The sequence below is a fragment of the Galeopterus variegatus genome, unplaced genomic scaffold (genome assembly GCF_000696425.1).
Source record: "Galeopterus variegatus unplaced genomic scaffold, G_variegatus-3.0.2 Scaffold3622, whole genome shotgun sequence".
Taxonomy (NCBI): Eukaryota; Metazoa; Chordata; class Mammalia; order Dermoptera; family Cynocephalidae; genus Galeopterus; species Galeopterus variegatus.
Window position 1 is genome coordinate 117,334 of NW_007729733.1, and position 20,453 is coordinate 137,786.

Below are 20,453 nucleotides of genomic sequence, written 5' to 3' on the forward strand. Positions count from 1 at the left end.
TATTAATGTTAAATGTCTTGGGTGTGGTTATGGAGGAAAATGTCTTTGTTCTTAAGAATATGCTGAAAGTATATAGCAGTGAAGTGTAAAGAATTTAGCACCTAATTGAAGTGGTTAAGCAAAAATAATAGTTATTTTATTATTGTTATTATACACAGATATTCAAAGAGAGATACAAAGCAAGTCTAGCAAAATGTTATCAGTGAGTCTAGGTGAATGGTAGGTAAATGGGTTGCTCATTGTACTAATCTTGCAACTTTTCTGAAAGTTTTAAATTTTTTTATTTTCTCAATTTTTGTTTTTATTAGCATATTCATTATTACAAATCATACTTATTCTTTATGTCTCTTATCCAATCTCTCCCTTTCCCCCTCCCCCTCCCCCCTCTAATAATCATAGATTCATTCTCTCCATCTGATAGATTAACTGTTCCTCTGTTGGTTTGTTACCTGGATGATCTGTCCAGTACTGAGACAGGTGTGATCACGTCCTCCCCTATTATCATAAATCAGATGCTGCTTCTATTACTCTGGAGTGGGCTTTGTAGAGAGAAAGGACCTCTTCTGAAAGTTTTAAATTTTTTTTAAAAACTAGGGAAAATATATGTCATTGTGTGTTAAATTTCTTGTGTGTGATAAGGGTATTGTGGTTATATAGAATATCCTTGTTCTTAGGAGATACATGTTAGAGTACTTAGGGGTGAAATGTCACACTATCTGCAACTTATTTTCAAAAGGTTTGACCAAAAAATATATATAAATATATTTTTAAAGTATATATAAAGTACTTAATATAATTTGTACAAATGTAAAAAAAAATGGTGAATCAGTGAAAGGTAGAGGGTGTTGCTTTGTACTACAGTATTCAATTTTTCTGCGGGTTTGAGATTTTTTAAAATGAGAAGTTGGGAAAAATATTTAGAAGATATATAAATGTATAAAGTATTAAGGATACAAAATAAAATCAAAATAAATTTGTTATATATCATCTTGGAAAAACCTCATTCTGTTCTATCCTCGCTTAAAACCTTCAGTAGTTTCCCACTCTTCCCAGGATAAAGAAGAAATCACCTAACAAGGTTTGTGAGGTCTAACGTGGTCTTGCTCCTGCCTCTTCCCTCCGTACGACTGTCCACTAACTCATTCCCATCATCTCTGCCCCTGGGCTCCGACCATACATAAGTACACCCTAACTACACCAAAGGAGTGACTTCCCAAAAGTTCCTCCTCCTGGCCTTTGCAAATCCAGCTAACACATCCTGACTGTATAGGACTGAGATACAGGTTTTCATGCTGTCTCTTCTGTGCTGTTCCCCTAAATCTCCTCTTGGAAGTTTTCTCTTCACCCCTTCCCCCAAGTCTGGGTGGCATGCCTCCTGAGCATCCTGTGCTTAGTTTCATCGTAGCATACAGTATTTCAATTGACCGCTCACTCGTCCATCTTCTCCAGTCTTCTGAAAATACTTGACAAGACCTGTTTTTATTCCCCAGCCTCCGTCACTGCTCTGGCGCACTATAATTGTGTTCAATAAATGGAACGGACTTCCGTTCTCTTGTCTATAAAATAAAGGAGTTGGGCTAGATAAGCTACAAGATCTATTGGCAATAAAATTAATCTGATAATCCCAACCCCAACTGCGCAGGAAATCCCTTTTTCTTCGCATTGCCCTGGTTTAGAACCTGTGACAACCTCACGAGTCGGGAGAATCAGAAACTACAATTCCCATGATCCTCGGGGCACCACGTGGCGCCTGCGAGGACTCCATTTCCCGGCGTGCCTCAGGACTCCAGGACTTCATCCGCCGGAACGTCAGGATTTCCGGCCCTGAGCGGGAACTGCGGTAGCCGAGGCTGAGTGGCAGGTAAAAATGGCCTAGCCTGGGGTTCAGAGGCGACACGGGGACACCGGCTCAACCGAAAGCACGGAGTTGCACATACCTTATTTTTGCAACCTCCCGCCCATTTTTTGCAAATCCCCTTAGTCGCCCCTTGTCCCTCCACTGTCCGCAGCTGGAAGCCAAATTTCCCCACGTCACACAGAGAAAAGGGGTGGGGTGTCTCGGGTCTCCCTGCAAGATCCTGGTGTGGACGTCGAGGGTGGGGGTGGGAGTGGCGGGGGGTGGTGCGGAGACCGCGGGGCAGGTGAAGAAACTGGTCTCTCACCAAAAGCGGGAAGCCCAGATCCTCACTCCTCTCGTCCGCCTCTCCGCCGTAGCCAATGCTGAGTGGGCGGCTGATCCGACGCCTAGTCTCTATGGCTGGCCGCGTCTGTTTGTCCCGGAGCTGCGCAGGATCCCGGACCGTCGGTCCAGTCGAGGCCACCATTCGCGCGAAGTTGGAGCAAGCCCTGAGCCCCGAGGTGCTGGAGCTGCGCAACGAGAGCGGCGGCCACGCAGTCCCAGCCGGCAGCGAGACGCATTTCCGCGTGGCGGTGGTAAGCTCTCGCTTCGAGGGACTGAGCCCCCTGCAACGGCACCGGCTGGTCCACGCGGCACTGTCAGAGGAGCTGGCCGGACCGATCCACGCGCTGGCCATCCAGGCGCGGACTCCCGCCCAGTGGAGGGAGAACCCTCAGCTGGACAGTAGCCCTGCTTGCCTGGGTGGGAGCAAGAAAACTCGAGGAACCCCTTGAACCCCAAGAGAGGGAGAGGACCAAGATCTGAATGGGCTAGGTGAGAGTAAACTACTTGAGACCTTCTTCCCCTAAATCTAGTTCGGGATTTGTAAGGGGCATTGACCCCTGAGCCCTACTCTGCTGGCACATATTCTCCATAGATAGCAACTCACTTCAGGGCAAAGCTAACCCAAGGAAAGAGCATGCCCTGGACTATTCAGGAAGGCCTGCCCAGTTGTTCTATGTTCAGTTGTGACTAAGAAACTGCACCAGACCTGATGAATTGTAAACAATCCTGTACAGTAAAAGAGAAACGACCATGTGAGAAACATTGCTGTATTTTTAATGGCCTGTTGAATCAGTGTTACACGTGTTCTTGGTAGAAGAAAGATACTTGTAGACTAGGATAATCAGGAAGGGCTTCAGGGGGGAAGCAACCTAGTTGGATTTTTAAAGGAAAGCACAATTAAACTAGAAAGGAGAGTAAAGGTGTTGCAAGCAGAGGGAAGAACCTGAGCAAAGGCGTAGAAGCTTGACTGGGCAGTGAGTTATTGGATAAGCAGGGGTTATAGGCAGGGACACATTTGAACTTTATATTGGAGGGATGTTTGCCTTTTAACAGCCTGTCCATTTCCAAAAAGTACTTGTATTTGTATATAAGGAAAAGTTTTTTAGCCACTAAAGCAGTGAAAAGAGAATAAGAACCTAGAAAATGATTACAGAAGATGGAAATCTTTATGTAGTCCTTTTTTTTATGAGTCTTCCTAATGTTAAGTCATATTTCTGAGGGGAACTCAAGTAATGTCTACATCAGCAACTCCAATATTCTCAATGTGGACATTACTAGATCTTTTTTCTTTTCTTTCCTTTTCTTTTTTTTTTTTTTTTGGCAGCTGGCTGGTACCAGGAACCAAACTTTTGACCTTGGTGTTACAGGGCTGTGTTCTAACCGACTAAGTGGAAATTATTAGAAAAAAGGCTTGGTTAACATATGTCTTGGCCATTTCTGGCTAAAGAGTTTAGATTGCATCTGGTTGGGCAGTAGAGAGTCATTAAGAATTTTGAGTAAAGGTATGTCAAAGGGCACTTGGGGGCAGATTGGTCTGGCAGTCATGTGTAAGTGGGTTGGCACGAGAGATTGGAATCAAGAGTCGAAGTGGAGCCCTGACTTGAGGTCAGCTGTGGGAATGGAAAGAACAATGTTGATTTGAGAGCCACCATTTTAAAAAATCAGAAAATGGCTTGATTAGAACAGAAATGGACTAGAGAGGGAAGTCAAGGGTGACCCCCAGGCAGGGGTTTTCAGATTCCTTAATGGATAAGAATTCCCAAGAGAGCTTGTTTAAAATGTAGGTTTGAGGTTCCCCCCCCCCTCAAAGATTCTTATTCCACAAGTCAAGAATGGAGTCTGGAATCTATATATATATATATATATTTTTTTTTTTTTTTTTTAAAGATGACCGGTAAGGGGATCTTAACCCTTGACTTGGTGTTGTCAGCACCATGCTCAGCCAGTGAGTGAACCGGCCATCCCTATATGGGATCCAAACCCGGGGCCTTGGTGTTATCAGCACCGCACTCTCCCGAGTGAGCCACGGGCCGGCCCTGGAATCTATATTTTTAAAAGGCACACCAGAAGATTTGTAGGAAGGTTGGTTCTATTCTTAAGAAACATTACTCCAAATTTCCNCTTCATCCGCCGGAACGTCAGGATTTCCGGCCCTGAGCGGGAACTGCGGTAGCCGAGGCTGAGTGGCAGGTAAAAATGGCCTAGCCTGGGGTTCAGATGCGACACGGGGACACCGGCTCAACCGAAAGCACGGAGTTGCACATACCTTATTTTTGCAACCTCCCGCCCATTTTTTGCAAATCCCCTTGGTCGCCCCTTGTCCCTCCACTGTCCGCAGCTGGAGGCCAAATTTCCCCACGTCACACAGAGAAAAGGGGTGGGGTGTCTCGGGTCTCCCTGCAAGATCCTGGTGTGGACGTCGAGGGTGGGGGTGGGAGTGGCGGGGGGTGGTGCGGAGACCGCGGGGCAGGTGAAGAAACTGGTCTCTCACCAAAAGCGGGAAGCCCAGATCCTCACTCCTCTCGTCCGCCTCTCCGCCGTAGCCAATGCTGAGTGGGCGGCTGATCCGACGCCTAGTCTCTATGGCTGGCCGCGTCTGTTTGTCCCGGAGCTGCGCAGGATCCCGGACCGTCGGTCCAGTCGAGGCCACCATTCGCGCGAAGTTGGAGCAAGCCCTGAGCCCCGAGGTGCTGGAGCTGCGCAACGAGAGCGGCGGCCACGCAGTCCCAGCCGGCAGCGAGACGCATTTCCGCGTGGCGGTGGTAAGCTCTCGCTTCGAGGGACTGAGCCCCCTGCAACGGCACCGGCTGGTCCACGCGGCACTGTCAGAGGAGCTGGCCGGACCGATCCACGCGCTGGCCATCCAGGCGCGGACTCCCGCCCAGTGGAGGGAGAACCCTCAGCTGGACAGTAGCCCTGCTTGCCTGGGTGGGAGCAAGAAAACTCGAGGAACCCCTTGAACCCCAAGAGAGGGAGAGGACCAAGATCTGAATGGGCTAGGTGAGAGTAAACTACTTGAGACCTTCTTCCCCTAAATCTAGTTCGGGATTTGTAAGGGGCATTGACCCCTGAGCCCTACTCTGCTGGCACATATTCTCCATAGATAGCAACTCACTTCAGGGCAAAGCTAACCCAAGGAAAGAGCATGCCCTGGACTATTCAGGAAGGCCTGCCCAGTTGTTCTATGTTCAGTTGTGACTAAGAAACTGCACCAGACCTGATGAATTGTAAACAATCCTGTACAGTAAAAGAGAAACGACCATGTGAGAAACATTGCTGTATTTTTAATGGCCTGTTGAATCAGTGTTACACGTGTTCTTGGTAGAAGAAAGATACTTGTAGACTAGGATAATCAGGAAGGGCTTCAGGGGGGAAGCAACCTAGTTGGATTTTTAAAGGAAAGCACAATTAAACTAGAAAGGAGAGTAAAGGTGTTGCAAGCAGAGGGAAGAACCTGAGCAAAGGCGTAGAAGCTTGACTGGGCAGTGAGTTATTGGATAAGCAGGGGTTATAGGCAGGGACACATTTGAACTTTATATTGGAGGGATGTTTGCCTTTTAACAGCCTGTCCATTTCCAAAAAGTACTTGTATTTGTATATAAGGAAAAGTTTTTTAGCCACTAAAGCAGTGAAAAGAGAATAAGAACCTAGAAAATGATTACAGAAGATGGAAATCTTTATGTAGTCCTTTTTTTTATGAGTCTTCCTAATGTTAAGTCATATTTCTGAGGGGAACTCAAGTAATGTCTACATCAGCAACTCCAATATTCTCAATGTGGACATTACTAGATCTTTTTTCTTTTCTTTCCTTTTCTTTTTTTTTTTTTTTTGGCAGCTGGCTGGTACCAGGAACCAAACTTTTGACCTTGGTGTTACAGGGCTGTGTTCTAACCGACTAAGTGGAAATTATTAGAAAAAAGGCTTGGTTAACATATGTCTTGGCCATTTCTGGCTAAAGAGTTTAGATTGCATCTGGTTGGGCAGTAGAGAGTCATTAAGAATTTTGAGTAAAGGTATGTCAAAGGGCACTTGGGGGCAGATTGGTCTGGCAGTCATGTGTAAGTGGGTTGGCACGAGAGATTGGAATCAAGAGTCGAAGTGGAGCCCTGACTTGAGGTCAGCTGTGGGAATGGAAAGAACAATGTTGATTTGAGAGCCACCATTTTAAAAAATCAGAAAATGGCTTGATTAGAACAGAAATGGACTAGAGAGGGAAGTCAAGGGTGACCCCCAGGCAGGGGTTTTCAGATTCCTTAATGGATAAGAATTCCCAAGAGAGCTTGTTTAAAATGTAGGTTTGAGGTTCCCCCAATGTTGGTGGTGACCAGTGCAAAGGGAGTTCATTCAAGCTGTGGTGCCATCCACACTGGAGGACCTTGATGCATCAGACACTGGGTAAGCTGAACACCATGTGCCAAGAAGAGCAGCCAAATAGCAGAATCCCTACTGCCTAACATGACCCCCTGCGGTAGCAACATCAGGGCTTACTGGAGACTGGTTAGACTTCTCAGTTTTCTCTCTGGCGAGCCGGTATATGAAAAACTGATATCCTGGACCGGATAAACCCATGGATGAAGGGACTCCAAAGAATGAAAGAATTTCTTGATAGTGAGATGTGACCTTGTTAGTATCCCAGGCTGGTGAAGTAGAAGTAGAAATATATACTTACAGAGCTTATATACTCTTTTATGTTATTTTCATTCTAAGTTTAACTGATTTTTATTTTTATTTATTTATTTATTTATTTATTTTTTAAAAGATGACCGGTAAGGGGATCTTAACCCTTGACTTGGTGTTGTCAGCACCACACTCAGCCAGTGAGTGAACCGGCCATCCCTATATGGGATCCAAACCCGGGGCCTTGGTGTTATCAGCACCGCACTCTCCCGAGTGAGCCACGGGCCGGCCCTGGAATCTATATTTTTAAAAGGCACACCAGAAGATTTGTAGGAAGGTTGGTTCTATTCTTAAGAAACATTACTCCAAATTTCCAAACTTGGGAGACTTAGAGGGCCTTCCATCTGTAGAAGTGGAAAGGACAGGACAGAGAGGCCAATTTAGGAGATAAATGTCATATGTTATTCTGGCCTTCACTTTGGAGAGAGAGTTGTTTTTCCATCTCACCATTTTACTGTCCCTGGACTGTCAGGAGACAGAACAGAGTTAGATGTAGGTAGAAAGGCAAAGAAGCAGACATAGCCATTTTGGATTTTAAGGATCTGTTTCCTGTTTATTTTTCATTTCATTTTCACATCAACAGAGTTGGGTTGAGGGTTCCCCAGGAGAGCAAGGGAGATGGATGGGGCCCTCTTGGGGGAAGAGGGGAGAGGGCTACGTCCAGCAAGTAAATAGTGAAGGGAGAAGGCACACACTCATACACGGCACTGGAGGAGAAGGCAGTCCTTTGAGCACAGACACCAAAGAAGTAAAACAGTCACCACCTGGTTCAGTGTTACAAAATGGGGGTGGAGGAGAGGGGAGCCGGGAGTGACTGGATGGGGGCACCAGACGCAGCGTGAGGAGGGTGAATTTGGATTTTCTTTTTTGTTGTTATTTTCATTTTTTTTCTTTTAACGTTTTTTAAACATTTTACAAACAGCTAAAAACTACAACACATCACCACTACGATAGGGGTTGGAGGAGGGCACCAAGGAAAGCAGCCACAGAGAGTAGAGTGGGACAGGGGCAGCTTAACCTACAGAAGCTGTTGTGTGGAAAGGAGAGATAGGGAAACTGAGGCTTCTGGTCCCTGCATTAGGGATCCCTCACTTACTGCCCAACCTCTCCCCACTTTTAGAGGAGTTGTCAGCAGGTCTCCTGCTTGTTGCCCCTGCCCCTGTCCCAGCTCCTTGTGCTTTCTGATGTGCTGGTTTGACCATGTGCCTGTTTTCTTTCCCTCCCCCGCTCCCCTGCCTGTGAGGAGACAGGTTGAGGGCGTGGAAGGGCACCTGTGCTGCGCCTGTCTGTGCTGTAGTGAGTGGAGCCTCTCACTCCACAGTTGAGGGAAAGAGATGGGCTCTGTCAGGTCTCCTCAGATCTTGCTGCACTGTGGACTCTTACCCAGCCTGGCCTAGGGCTCCTCCCTCCCAGGCCCAACACAGAAACAAGATTAGCAGAGGTACCATGGGAAGCAGGGGTGTGTGTATGTGTGTGTACGTGCGTGCATGCGTGCGTGCGTGTGTGTGTGTGTGTGTGTGTGCACGCTGAAACTACCCTTGGCTTATATTTTTGGACGGTATAGTGACACCCCCACCCCATGGCACAAACACATTCATACATAAGTATACACACATTCACACACACACAGAGTCCTGCTGAGCTGCCTCAGAAATTAATATATAAATAAGTAAGAATCAGGAAGCTAATTAATTTCATAAAATTCAGGCTTCATATTTGCAGCCCAAATTGAGGGGAAGTGGAGGCCAGGGGGCCGAAGTTTATTGCTACTCCCCCAGCATCCAAAGGGAGGTGTGAGAGGACACCTGAGACCCTTCTGACACTAAGAAGTTCTTTTGGTCCATGGTCTACACGCAAGCCCCAGCCCCCAGCATAACTGCATACCTGTGGTTTCACCAGGGCCAAGGCAGAGGGAATGAGGGGGAAGGCAAGAAGCCTCTTCTGGAACCCCCGGAGCAGGGAAGCAAGAGCCCCTCTCTAACACTGGGGGGAAGGGTAGGGCTCAACCTCTTGTGCAGAGTCAAGGGTAGTAGGAGGTGGGGAGTAGAGCTTCATCCCAACCCTGGGATGAAAGAGCCTTCCCTGGAGTCCCTGCCCACAGAGGTCACACACATGCACACACACACGCACGCACAGCTAAGACACCCGACGTGAGAGTGGGGTGTGAGGGCTCTGGGGGCCAGGATGGCAGGGCAGGGAGGGGAAAGGAGTTGTTGGTCTCACAGTGTGCCTGCCACCCCCAAAACCCTAGAGACCCCCTTACTGCAGCACCTGCCCCCGGGTCTCAGGCAACTTCAAGGCCAGAGAGCTACCAAGGGCAAGGGCAGCTGAGGCAAAGAGGATGGGGGCAGCCTTGGTGATTCCCACGAAGGATGTGAAGATGCTGATCCCCAGCACAGCTGCCAGCTTACACAGGGCATTCAGGAAGCCGAAGGCTGTGGTCCTGCTCAGGAGTCCCCAGTACAGCATGGAGGGTGGGGCCCAGGAGGGGGACAAGGAAGAGCAGGTGGGCAGGAAGCGAAAAGGAGGAAGATGGCAGGCAGTTTCCAAGAGGGACAGGGAAGGATGGAGAGACCAGAGAGGTAAGGATGTACATCAGAGAGTATAGAGAAATTGGGAGACAAGGAGGAAAGGAGACCAAAAAATAAAGTTAATAGTTAAGTCTTCAAGGAGCCAATCCAAAAGCTACCAGCTGTTAGAGAAGAAACTCAGTGGGAACGTGTGTCCTTTTACCCCTAAAGATGCTTTTCCCATTCAGCCCCCCTTCCTCACCCCACTTCTCCCTGGCCCTCTGTGCCCTAAACCTGCTGCCCTGTCCCCACCACACTTCAATTACCTCTTGTCTGAGGGGTAGAGTTCAACAGTCAACACGTCCAGCGCGTTCCAGGATGCAATGCTGACCCCCCCAAAAAGGCAAAGCAGAGCAATCATGGCTGACTCACTGTTCCCGAAAGACAGGAAGACGCAGGAGACACAGGACATCACGCTGGAGCCAGCTGGAGCAGGAAGAGGAGCGAGCAGCATGAGCCTGATCACAACAAAACCCATCCATAACCTACCTTGTCCCACCAGCTAGCTTTGAGAGAGCCCAAGATGAGATGTCTTTTTCACCATGTACCCAAATGGAAGGCTTTTCATTCATCCTCAACCTCCCTTATAATTGTCTATTATTAATAATATCAGTAACAACCATTTATTCAATGCCAGCCATGGGCCAAGCAACTCGATGCTTCACATGCATTCATCTAGTCCATCAACCTATGAGGCAGGTACTATTATCACCTCCATTTTGCAGATGAAACAATCAGGCTCATAGAGATTAAGTAACTTGCCCAAGGTAGGTGGTAGAGCTGAGATTCAAACCTACCACCTCAAAGCCTGTGCCCTAATTGCTATTCTGCCTACCTCCTTTACTTCCTAGAGACGCTTCTGTGCCAGGCCCCACCCCATCCTGCAGCACCCCCTAAACAGAAAACGTTGAGAGAGAAGCTCCTGGCCAATCTCTTCCATAGCCCAAGGTGAGAATATTGTTGACAGCTTCCCCGAGCCTCCAGCCCCCCAATCAATTCTGACACACCACCACCCAGCCTCTTCCCCTTACCAAGCATTCTGAGCCTGCCAATCTTGTCCATGAGCAGGGCAGACACGATATTCCCAGGAAGCACAGCCAGCGTTCCCAAGAAGCTGACAAAGTACACCATGTAGGCTCCTTCACCTGTCCCTGTCACGTCTAGCGGGCAGCCCTCCTTGTTGTGCAGGAATGTGCTGTTTACCAGACGGCTGTTCACAAACTTGTACTCAAACAGGTCTGGGGGTGAAGGCCAAGACAGACAGGCAGTCACAGCAAATGTGAGAGGAAGGCCACTGCTGCTTATGGCTCAGGGCTCTGCATTATTGGAGGTTAGCAGTGGGGAGCTTGCAAAATTACTCAGCACTCACTAAAAAACATCAAATAACATCATCTTAGGAACTAGGAATCTTTTTTTTTTTTTTTTTAAAGATGACCGGTAAGGGGATCTTAACCCTTGACTTGGTGTTGTCAGCACCACGCTCACCCAGTGAGCGAACCGGCCATCCCTATATGGGATCCGAACCCATGGCCTTGGTGTTATCAGCACCACACTCTCCCGAGTGAGCCACGGGCCAGCCCAGAACTAGGAATCTTTACGGCAGAAAGTGACCAATAATCAAACACTGTGACTGTTTCCAACTTTTCCCATTCATAGTCTTTCCGTGTTCATTATTTCTGCACTAGCTGACAGTAGCAGTGCCATAAGTTTAGGAAATTTTTCTGAGAAAAATATTAAAAATGATTAAAAGTCCTATCCACTATTGTTTTCCTGTAAGGTGGGAAAAGTTCACCCAGTACTCTATTTAGAGGTGGGAAACCTCAGTCTAGTTCACAAAACCAGCATTTCATGTGCATATAGTTAGAGAATCACTGTCAAAGAAGTGTATTAATGCAATGATTCCCAAACTTTTCCACACCTAATATCCCTTTTATTGTATTTCTTTTTCCCAAGGACCCTGTTTTAAGTAATATTTGCCTTCCTCAAAAGTGCATTAATATTACCGCACTGAGTTATTACAATTCTAACCATAGGTAAAGAAACTTGATGTTTTTCAGATATTCTAGTAGAGGAAAATGTCCAATTTCCATTAGATTTTACAAATTATTGGTGGTAGGCAGTTATTACACCCCCATACCACCTTCTCCCAGGAGTCCAGAGATCTCAGCTTGAGAACCCTAAACTAGTGAATGAGGAAGGTTTCTCCCCACCTCATCAAGGCCCACCCAACCCTTTGGTCTGATACCCACTGGCCACCCCACCTTACCAGTGTTATAGAACACAGTGTTGATGAATGTGCAATTGCGGAAAAATGTGTTGCTGGACGTGACATCCTCAAAATAACACTCCTCAAACAGGGAATCCTCAAAGGACACTGACTTCAGACGCAGCCCAATGAACCTGTAAGGCCAGGAAAAAGAGATACTTCCCCCTCAGCCGCATTCCCTCCTCCAAGACTCACTCCCTTAGTGAAGTAATGAGAAGCTCTGCACTGAGGAAACACCACAGGTATTTGCCCAAAAGTACCTCGTCTTGAACTTTCAGACTCATAAGAGAGACAATGGGTAGAAGGGACAGGGAGGAGAGAAGTTTAAAGGTTCCCACATACTTGTCATTGAAGTACTGCCCCCCTCGGTGGATCTGATTCTCCAGTGTGAAGTTAAAAGTCACATGCTCCACACGCTCCCCAGGGAACACTTTGGTACGGGCTGCATAGTCCACCGCCTGGAGATGGCGGATCATGTCGGGAAACCAGACAGTCAGGCCATAGTAGCTGAAGAGTCAAGGGCCATGGAATCATACAGGGCTCAGAAATTAGAACCAGGCAGTCCAGAATGAGGGAGAAATAGAACCGGCCCATATCAGGACCATGCTCACCTCCAGCCTCATCTCTACCATTCCTCCTTTCCCAGCTGCTATGGTTCTGGGGGACTTTAGGTTCTTCTACCCAACCCACCATACTCTTTCTTACCACCCATCCCCCACTTCCAAGCCCCACCCCTCAGCCTGTCTAACTCCCATTCATCCTTCAGGACTTAGATCCCTGCCCCCATTCCCAAGTGCTCCTATAGCGCATTGCCCTTCCTCCACCGTGGCACTCATCACACTGATTTATAGCTAGTTTTGTCTAGCTCTCTGACCAAAATGTTAACTTCAGAAGGACTAGGACCATGTCTATTTCATCCAAGCACAAAATGGGCACAGAATAGAAACTTAATACTGGTCAGTGTGTAATACAAGTTTGTGGAATGAATGAGTGAAGAAGAGGAGCTGGGTGGAGGATAAGGGGATCTGAACATCTTCCCTCATTACCGGTCCCCTTCATTTCCATTTTCTCCACCTCTCTCACAGCCCACACACCACCACAACCACCACATACCACCCTCTTCAGCCACCCCCTCACCTGAATGACATGGTGAACCACACGCCCATCATCATCAGAGTGATGCGTCGATATTCTGGACCAAAACAGGAGAGGAAATTCCCCCAAACCTACAAGGGACAGAACAAAGTCAGACCATGGCTTTTCTGACTTCTAGCACCCACAGATCCCCATTTTTCTGCCCTATCACCTCCTTCAGTTCCCCATCACTCCCACACCCAGGCTCAAGCCCTGCCTTCCTCTTCACCTCTCCCACTCCCTTCTCTCTCTCCACCATCCCATCCTCCATTACCTGTCCCCCCAGGCTCAAGGCCCGGACCCCCCAGCGCTGGTACCAGGTCCCTGTGTCTGACTGGATCTCAATCAACTCATCCTCCTGATGAATCGTCTTAATGTGGGTTACCTGGAGTCAAGAGGAGGGGTGAGCAGTCACATAGTGTATTTCCCATCCCCTTCCAGGTGCCTCAGTTTCCCCGTTTTAGCAAAATCGGAGGCAGGGAGTGGATATGATATCCTGAGAATCTTATTGTGTTGTCCAAAATATCTAGGAAAGGGGAGGTATCCAGAGAGGGGCCAGGTGGGGGCTGAGGCTACAGGGACTTGGAGGTTCGAGTGGGAAGGTCTATGGCTTACTGAGAATACTCGCTCAGGATGCCCCTTGGCTCGCATGTTGGTGTCATGAACCTGCTTCAGCACCATCCAGGCCTCATCGTGCTTTCCATTCTAGAGCCACAAACATAATCCCCACATCCAGGTCAGCTCCTCCCTGACCCAGGATTACAGACCCCCTTCCTCCAACCTGGCTTTCAGAGTCACAGGACACAAAAAGGCTCTCATGCCCGAACCTCACCACCAAGCCCTGGCCTATAGGCATACATCACCCACTCTGAAAGAGCTCCAAGCTGGGGTGTAGCAAAACATAACTAGATCAGGCAAGAGTTGGGGTGGGGAGGGGGCAGAGCACAGGTCCTAAGGATTCTCTGGTACAGTGGAAAGAAAACTGAAGACAAGGGAAATGATGGGCAAGTAAGTAGTCAGAGAGGGGCAGCATTCTAACCTTGCTAGACCAAGATGTAATTGGAGGGAGAAGGAGCAGAGCGTAGGTCAGAGGGCCTTGAGCTGTAAAGTCAGGGCTAAGGCCAAGGCCCCTGCCTGCAAACTCTCAAGCTACCCATGGCTGAACAGGTCGCCTGGTTTCTCCACCCACAGAACCCCTCTGGAGGTACAGTGCAAGACAAAGGAATCAAAATAAAGTCCCCCAGAGTATGGACCCTGTGAGGAAGGAAGGCAGCCATGCAGGACCAAACCAAACCCACAGTGCGTGTTTGACCACAGGAGCCCCTGCTGCCTTCTACAAACCCCCACCCCACCCACCCAGCTGGCCCAGCCCCATTCACCTCCAGGAAGAAACGGGGGCTCTCAGGCTGCGTGGTCAGAGCCCCAATGGCAAACACAGAAGGAAAGGCGCAGACGAGGACAAAGACCCTCCAGCTGTGGAACTGGTAAGCAGAACCCATCTGAAAACTCCACCCTGGCAGGGACAGAGTCACAGCATCAGCAGAGAGACCAGAGGCTGGGGCTCCTACTGCAGGGAGCTCAGGAGAGGAGGGAGGCCGAAGAGAGTGTGAGTGGATTCCTGGGGGCAGCTCACCGTAGTGCGGGATGATGGCCCAGGCCATGGCAGCTGCGTACACTCCACCAATCATCCAAAACATGCAGAGCCAGCTCAGATGCTCCCCACGTTTCTCCTGGGCCAGAAACTCCGAGAAATAGGAGAAGACAATGGGGATGGACCCTCCAATCCTGGAGGGCATGTCAAGAATTCACTATTAGAAAATGGCTGTATTCCTGGTCCTCTGCCCCAGTGCTCTGGATCTCCAAGCCCTTTTCATCTTCCAGACCTTTTTAAGAGACTACGTCTCACACATCATGCCCTACAAGCTCCCCTCCCCACCAGCCAGCAAGCACCCATCCTTGGGACCTTGGGACACAGGCAAGCAGTTCTCAGGGAATGGGGAAAAACAAACATTAAATCTTAAAGATGACCACAGAGTTAAAAGGAGGGAAGATAGTTGCAGAAAAGAGGAAAACCTTCAGAGCAAAAAGATGGGCAGAGGAGTATGAGGGCAGGCCTCGTGGGGTCAAGCCAGAAAAGAACTTAGAGACAAGGCAGAGTGAGAGTGCCTGCCCGTGAGTGCCTGAGGGAGTGTAGGGGCATCTGGGCAAGGCTCAGAGTTCTGGCAGATGTGGGTGTTGGCAAGGTTTGTTGTCTAATGCAGGAAATGTGTAGACTCTGGGAGGGGATAACTCCACGGTCCACAGGAGCCCAGGGGTGATGCTAAGGTCCACCCGGCCTCTGTGTGGAGGCAGGCTCAGAAATGGAACTGAAGGTGGGGTGGAGGACTCAGCAATGGGCCAGATATGGAGTGGCATTCTGGACAGCAGCAGACAGGTCCTGGACAGAGGGAAGCTGGCCTGCAGATGGAGGGGGGAGAAAGGAATTCATTCATTCATTCAACTCACACATATTTAAATTCCATTCGGTGTGCCTGGCAACTGTGCTGGGCCCTGAAGATATAACAGTGACCAGGGCACAGTCCTGACCTCAAGGGGTTTAGGAAGTGGCCACTCACCCAACCCCAGAAAGGAGGCGGCAGAAGAGGAAAGTGCCATAACCCTGGACAAAAGATGAGAAGAAGGCAAAAACGCTGTTGACTGAGAGCGAGATGAGCAGACACTGTCTCCGACCCAGCCGATCAGCCAGACCTCCCCAGAGGAAGGCTCCCACCATCATGCCCAGGTAGACAATGAGGCCTGGAAGGAAGAGGGAAACAGAGGCAGGAGGATGAGCAGACACACCTCGATTCCCCACCAGCTGAAACTACAACAGAATGGATCAGGGATCAGAAGAATTTCTAGAAGCTAAGTCTGCCCAGAGATAAGAGCAAGGGAGAGAAGATAAATTTTGTGAGCAAAGATGGAAGGTCATCTCTGCTGGCCAGGGATTCAAAGCAGGAATTCAAATATGAGAGGACCCCGGGATTCTCCTCTTTCTTTCTCATTTCTCACTCTCTCTCGCACACACACAACCCACCCCATCCCTGGCTCAACTAGAAGGAGGAATGGATCTGCCTCGATCCCTAGACCCTCCCCGGGTCCTCTCTATCCTCTCTGCTTTGATGCCCTTAAAGCAGCAGGAGGTGACTCTTTTGTTCCTTGGGAAAGGGGCTCCAATTCCTTCAATCTTCCCACTCCCTGGCCCCTGGAAAATCCCAAGTCTGAGTGAGGGCAAGTTTAACCACTTCTCTGGTGGCAGACCCAGGATTCTTCTACCTCCACCACCCCAAACCGATCCTCCCCATTTATACCAGGGAGATTTATACCCAGTCAGGGCAAGGGAACAGACTAACAAGAGGGAGAGCTATGAAGAAACGTTAAACAGTGGTCCATCCCACCGTGGCCATTCCTACAGAGCTATTTAAGCAGACTGTCACCCAACCACTGGCCCAGGCCCCAGCCCAGCTGTCCTCCCCCAAGCTCCTCTTTCACATTCAACTTTACTTTACCCAACCCCAAGAAGAGGGTGTATGTGAGGGGAGAGTGTACAAAGGAACCCTGAACCCTCCAGGAACATCTTGGGAGCAGGGTCCTTAGGAGCCCAGTGGTAAGGACAGTAGCAATTCCCAGGAACAAGGGTGTTTCCAGGGTTTGAGGCAGGACAGGGCAGGAGTGCCCCCGGTGTGTCTTACCCAGCATGCCCTTGTTGGAGTCAGACAGGCACATGTCTTTCTCAGCACTGGGCAGCACGAAGCCCACCACAAAGACCTCGACACCATCAGCCATCAGCGCCAGACCAAGCACAAAATAGAGTGTCCACTGGAAGCGGCCATGGCCACACTCCCGTAGGATGGCTTCATACTGCTGGGCCAGTTCTTCCCGTTCTTTCCGCCGCTGTGCCTCCCCCCGTCCCCCAGGGGGGCCTTCCCCATCACTCAAGCCCCCCCTGACTCCAGCCAGGGGTGCCCCATCTGCCATCCGCTCACCCTTGCCCCCAGACTCTGCCCGGGGGATACCCTGATACTCCCCCTCGTAGATCTCATCATCCTCGTCGTGGCCTTCAGTGGCATCACTAGATGCACCACCTTCCTCCTCGTCCTGGGCCCCTTCCCCACGGTAATAGCCGTCAGCGGGGGCAGGGAAGTCATCATCATCCTCCTCTTCCTCAAAGCGGGAGTAGGATCTGCGGGAATATTCGTCCTGGACTCTGTCCAGGCCCTTCACCACTTTCTTGGCCGCATGCTTCTTGACTTCCCTGGCAATGTCTTTGGCCCCACGGATGAAAGCTGCCCGGTCTCGGAAGCCCTCTTCCATGATGGGGCTTGGGGGCACTTCACCTGATCTCTGCCACTCCCTGCTTCTTTTTCAGCCTTTTGCTCAAGGACTTGTGGAGTCAAGAAGACACCTCCCCCCAGTTGTTTAGATGAAGTGGGTTCCAGTATCTTTGGGCACAGAGTAGTAGGAACTAGGACCTGGCCAGTAAGTGTCTAGGAGGGGAAAGGAAGAGAGGAGCTCTGGCCTATACTCAGTTCAGGTGGGTGGATGGGGGAAGGGAGAGAGGAATGGAAAGGGGAGAGGAGCCAGGAGAACTCAGGAAGGGCTGCCTACTTCTCTTTCCAAAGCTTCTGGAGACCTAGAAAAAATAAGAGGGAGAAAAAGGAAGTTGAAAGTCCGAACATGATAAAGAAGGCCAACACAGAGCCCCTCTCAACTCAGAGTCCGCCTGGACCATGTGGTGCAGAGATGATCTCCTTGCTTCAGTAAAAAGGGACCTGGGCCATCTGAGCCAACTGTGGGTCATTCACATAGAAGTCCCCTTATACTGACCTTGGAGCCCAGGTCTATGGGATTTGCTCCAGAGTCACAGCCACCTACCCTGAGTCCTCCTAACCCCCTGTGCCACATCAAGCTCAGACCCCTTGCTTTACCACCAACCTGCAAAGAACAAAACAGGAAATAGGAGAAACCAGAATTCCCTGCTCTAGTCTGATCTGGGTTTCTACTTGGGGGCAGAGCTTGAGGAAGATGTGCAGAAGGAGGAGAAGCCCTTCAAGCTATTTGCCTTCTGTCCGTTGAGAGGGGTTCCCTCGGGTTCCATGTTTATAGGCCTCCCAAAGAACAATTTTCTCCCAACATAGCGTAGTGAGTAAAAGCTCAGCTTCCAGAGTCAGATAGACTGGGGTTTGACTTCCTGCTTTAGCACTTACTAACTAAGTGACCACAGGCATGTTTCTGAACATCCAAGTCTTAGTTTCCTCTTATTTAAAAAAGGGGAAAGTAAGGATTAAATGACATAACACATAGAAGCTCCTTATCATCATACCTGGCACATAGAAAGTGATGAATAAATATTAGCTATTACTATTGTGGTGATAGCAATATATGAGACGTCCTATGCTCCCTCACGATGTCCCAAAACAAAAGCCACCTCTGGATGCTCTTAGGGTGAGCAGCAAAAAAGGATGCTGGCAAGGAGAATGCTGGTTCAGTGCAAAGCAGACAACAGTTAGATGAGTTGAAATCCCAACTCTGCCACTTACTAACTAATCTTGAGCAGGTTACTTATTTACTAACTGATCTTGAGGCTCTGTAAGCCTCAGTGTCCTTATATTTAAGTTTGGGGTAATTAAAACAGGAGAATGTCTGTTTCTCAGAGTTGATGTGAGAATTCAATCTCACAGTGAATATTCTTTAAATATTAGTGTCCTTCCTTCCTATTATATTGAAAAATGTGAACGAAGCAGGAAGCAGCAAGGAAGAAGCAGGGGTCACACTTAGAGGCTGTTGGCCAGTATCCTCCCAAAACAGAGAATCCCAAGACTCCTCTGTCTGTGTTTAAATTAATTCCAACAGCTAGGCATGCATTATCTCCCTCCAGACAAACAAGGGAAGATTCAAAATAGGGAGATCTGGAACCTGAATAGAATGGAGAAGAGGGCAGATCCAACGCTAACAAAGAATCCAAAGCTAACAATTATGTGATGACTGGCTGCTGCCATCTTCCTTCAGAGGGTCATACATGGGCCCTTTTCACTGGTGGGGGTCGCAATGGTAATGACTGATCAAACTCCTATGTTTCCAACATAAGGGGCTAAGGTCTATAGTTGCACCTCATTCCTCCAAGGCCTCCCTTCCTAATTCCTCTTAATCCTTTCTGCTCCTCCTCCAAGACTCAAGGAAAAAGGAGTCCACAAATACCGCATTGCGTAGGAGGCTGGTATAAAATGAAGGGGGCCCTGGGCCTCCCCCCAAAAAAGAGGGAGGCATAGGATACTGCCTCTAACTTCACAGAAGCAGAGGAAGCAGGCCTAGATTCTGATCAGAGGTCATCCCCCTAAAAATATCCTTTTGCTCCCACCCATCTAGGTCATTCATTAAATGTCACACACACACACACATGCGTGTGCCCTGGGAGGAGAGGGTAAGTAATGCTATGTGATTCAGAGAGAAGCACTGGCAAGCAGAGCCTTACCCCCTCAGGACAGATATAAGCATCGGACCACGGTGACCGGTGACCAGAAGCAGTGACCCCTGTGTCATGTTTCCTTCATGGTTTGGGGGCCCAACCATCCCCCATGAAAAAAGGGAACTGTGGAATCCCTCAGTGCATGGCAGTTTGCTTTCCTTTCCTTTCTTTCCTAACCAGGATCTCCCAAAAAAACCTGAAGGAGGCAGATGGACCCACCAGGAGCCATACCCTATGTTTGTTGACACTATTTACCCCTGAGAAGTACATGTAGAGTAGAGAAGGCTCCCACAGCCACAGCAGGATACGATGGCTCAACAGCCAGCTCCCCCAGGGCCAACAAGCCCAGGCCAGGAGGGAGAGAAAGACAAATTCTTTGAGCTGGTGAGGAAGTGGTGCTATTTTTAGCCCCAGAAGCAGTACAGGGTGGCTAAGCCTGTGGAAGAGAGACAAGACTTGAAGAGGTGGAGAGTAAAGGAGACAAGATTCAGGGTTACACGGCCCTTTAAGGCTGGCTGGCTTCACCTGACCGGAAAAAATGTGCCCAGGAGATTTTCTGCAGAGGGTGATGAGAGGCGGGGACTCCCTAGCAAATGTTTCTTTGCAGGGCAACTCACCCAGCCTTGGGTAAGAGGAGGGTCCAGGAGACCCCCCAATCTCCCAATCAATGTCCCTGACTTTGGGAGCCATCCAGATCCCCAACCCACTCTAGCCCAGGTGACAAGGTCATTAGGAAGCAGTCACTTATCAAAACGCGGGGGGGGGGGGGGGGGAGCGGGGAGACAGAATGTGGGAGGTGCTGGACGCCCCTCCCCATTACAGCTGGGTGATCGAGCCTCAGCCCCAACCCCAGGACTGCCACGGCTGCGCCCCCCTCACCCATCCTACCCCAAGGTTAGGAAGATGGGAGCATCATCAGTTCCGAGGGAAAAAAAATGAAGGTGTCAGCTGAGATGCATACGGAGGAATACGGACAAGCAGAGAGGTCGGGACGCAGGGGACCTCCACACGTGCGGGCACAGAGACCGCCCCTACCAGCATCTGCGGCCACTGCCCCCCCGCCCCCGTCTCGCCTCAGCTCTGGTGTAAGGGGCGAGCCCCTAGAATTGACTACGTCGC

The 20,453-nt window shown here is 49.3% G+C and overlaps 3 protein-coding genes across 4 annotated transcripts; 2 read left to right on the forward strand and 1 right to left on the reverse strand.

Moving 5' to 3' along the window:
• Positions 1–1,703: 1,703 nt before the first annotated feature.
• On the forward strand, positions 1,704–2,942 carry LOC103601192 (bolA-like protein 1). The gene is made up of 2 exons (XM_008585574.1): positions 1,704–1,861; positions 2,215–2,942. The coding sequence occupies exon 2, from the start codon at positions 2,218–2,220 to the stop codon at positions 2,629–2,631; it is 414 nt and encodes a 137-aa protein (XP_008583796.1). The 5' UTR covers positions 1,704–1,861; positions 2,215–2,217; the 3' UTR covers positions 2,632–2,942.
• A 1,373-nt stretch (positions 2,943–4,315) lies between these two features.
• LOC103601193 (bolA-like protein 1) lies at positions 4,316–5,453 on the forward strand. Its single transcript, XM_008585575.1, has 2 exons — positions 4,316–4,372; positions 4,726–5,453. Exon 2 carries the CDS (start codon positions 4,729–4,731, stop codon positions 5,140–5,142), a length of 414 nt encoding a protein of 137 aa, XP_008583797.1. The 5' UTR covers positions 4,316–4,372; positions 4,726–4,728; the 3' UTR covers positions 5,143–5,453.
• Positions 5,454–7,384: 1,931 nt separating this feature from the next.
• On the reverse strand, positions 7,385–17,503 carry SV2A (synaptic vesicle glycoprotein 2A). Of its 2 annotated transcripts, none has more exons than XM_008585576.1 (12): positions 16,561–17,503; positions 15,445–15,625; positions 14,463–14,614; positions 14,209–14,342; positions 13,445–13,534; positions 13,104–13,214; positions 12,833–12,921; positions 12,038–12,202; positions 11,696–11,829; positions 10,461–10,667; positions 9,696–9,855; positions 7,385–9,302 (listed from the first exon to the last, which is right to left on the reverse strand). In XM_008585576.1, exons 1-12 carry the CDS (start codon positions 17,180–17,182, stop codon positions 9,119–9,121), a joined length of 2,229 nt encoding a protein of 742 aa, XP_008583798.1. In that variant the 5' UTR covers positions 17,183–17,503; the 3' UTR covers positions 7,385–9,118. The 2 variants fall into 2 exon arrangements, with proteins under 2 accessions (XP_008583798.1, XP_008583799.1); XM_008585577.1 differs by having other exon boundaries at positions 16,855–17,497.
• Positions 17,504–20,453: the final 2,950 nt, after the last annotated feature.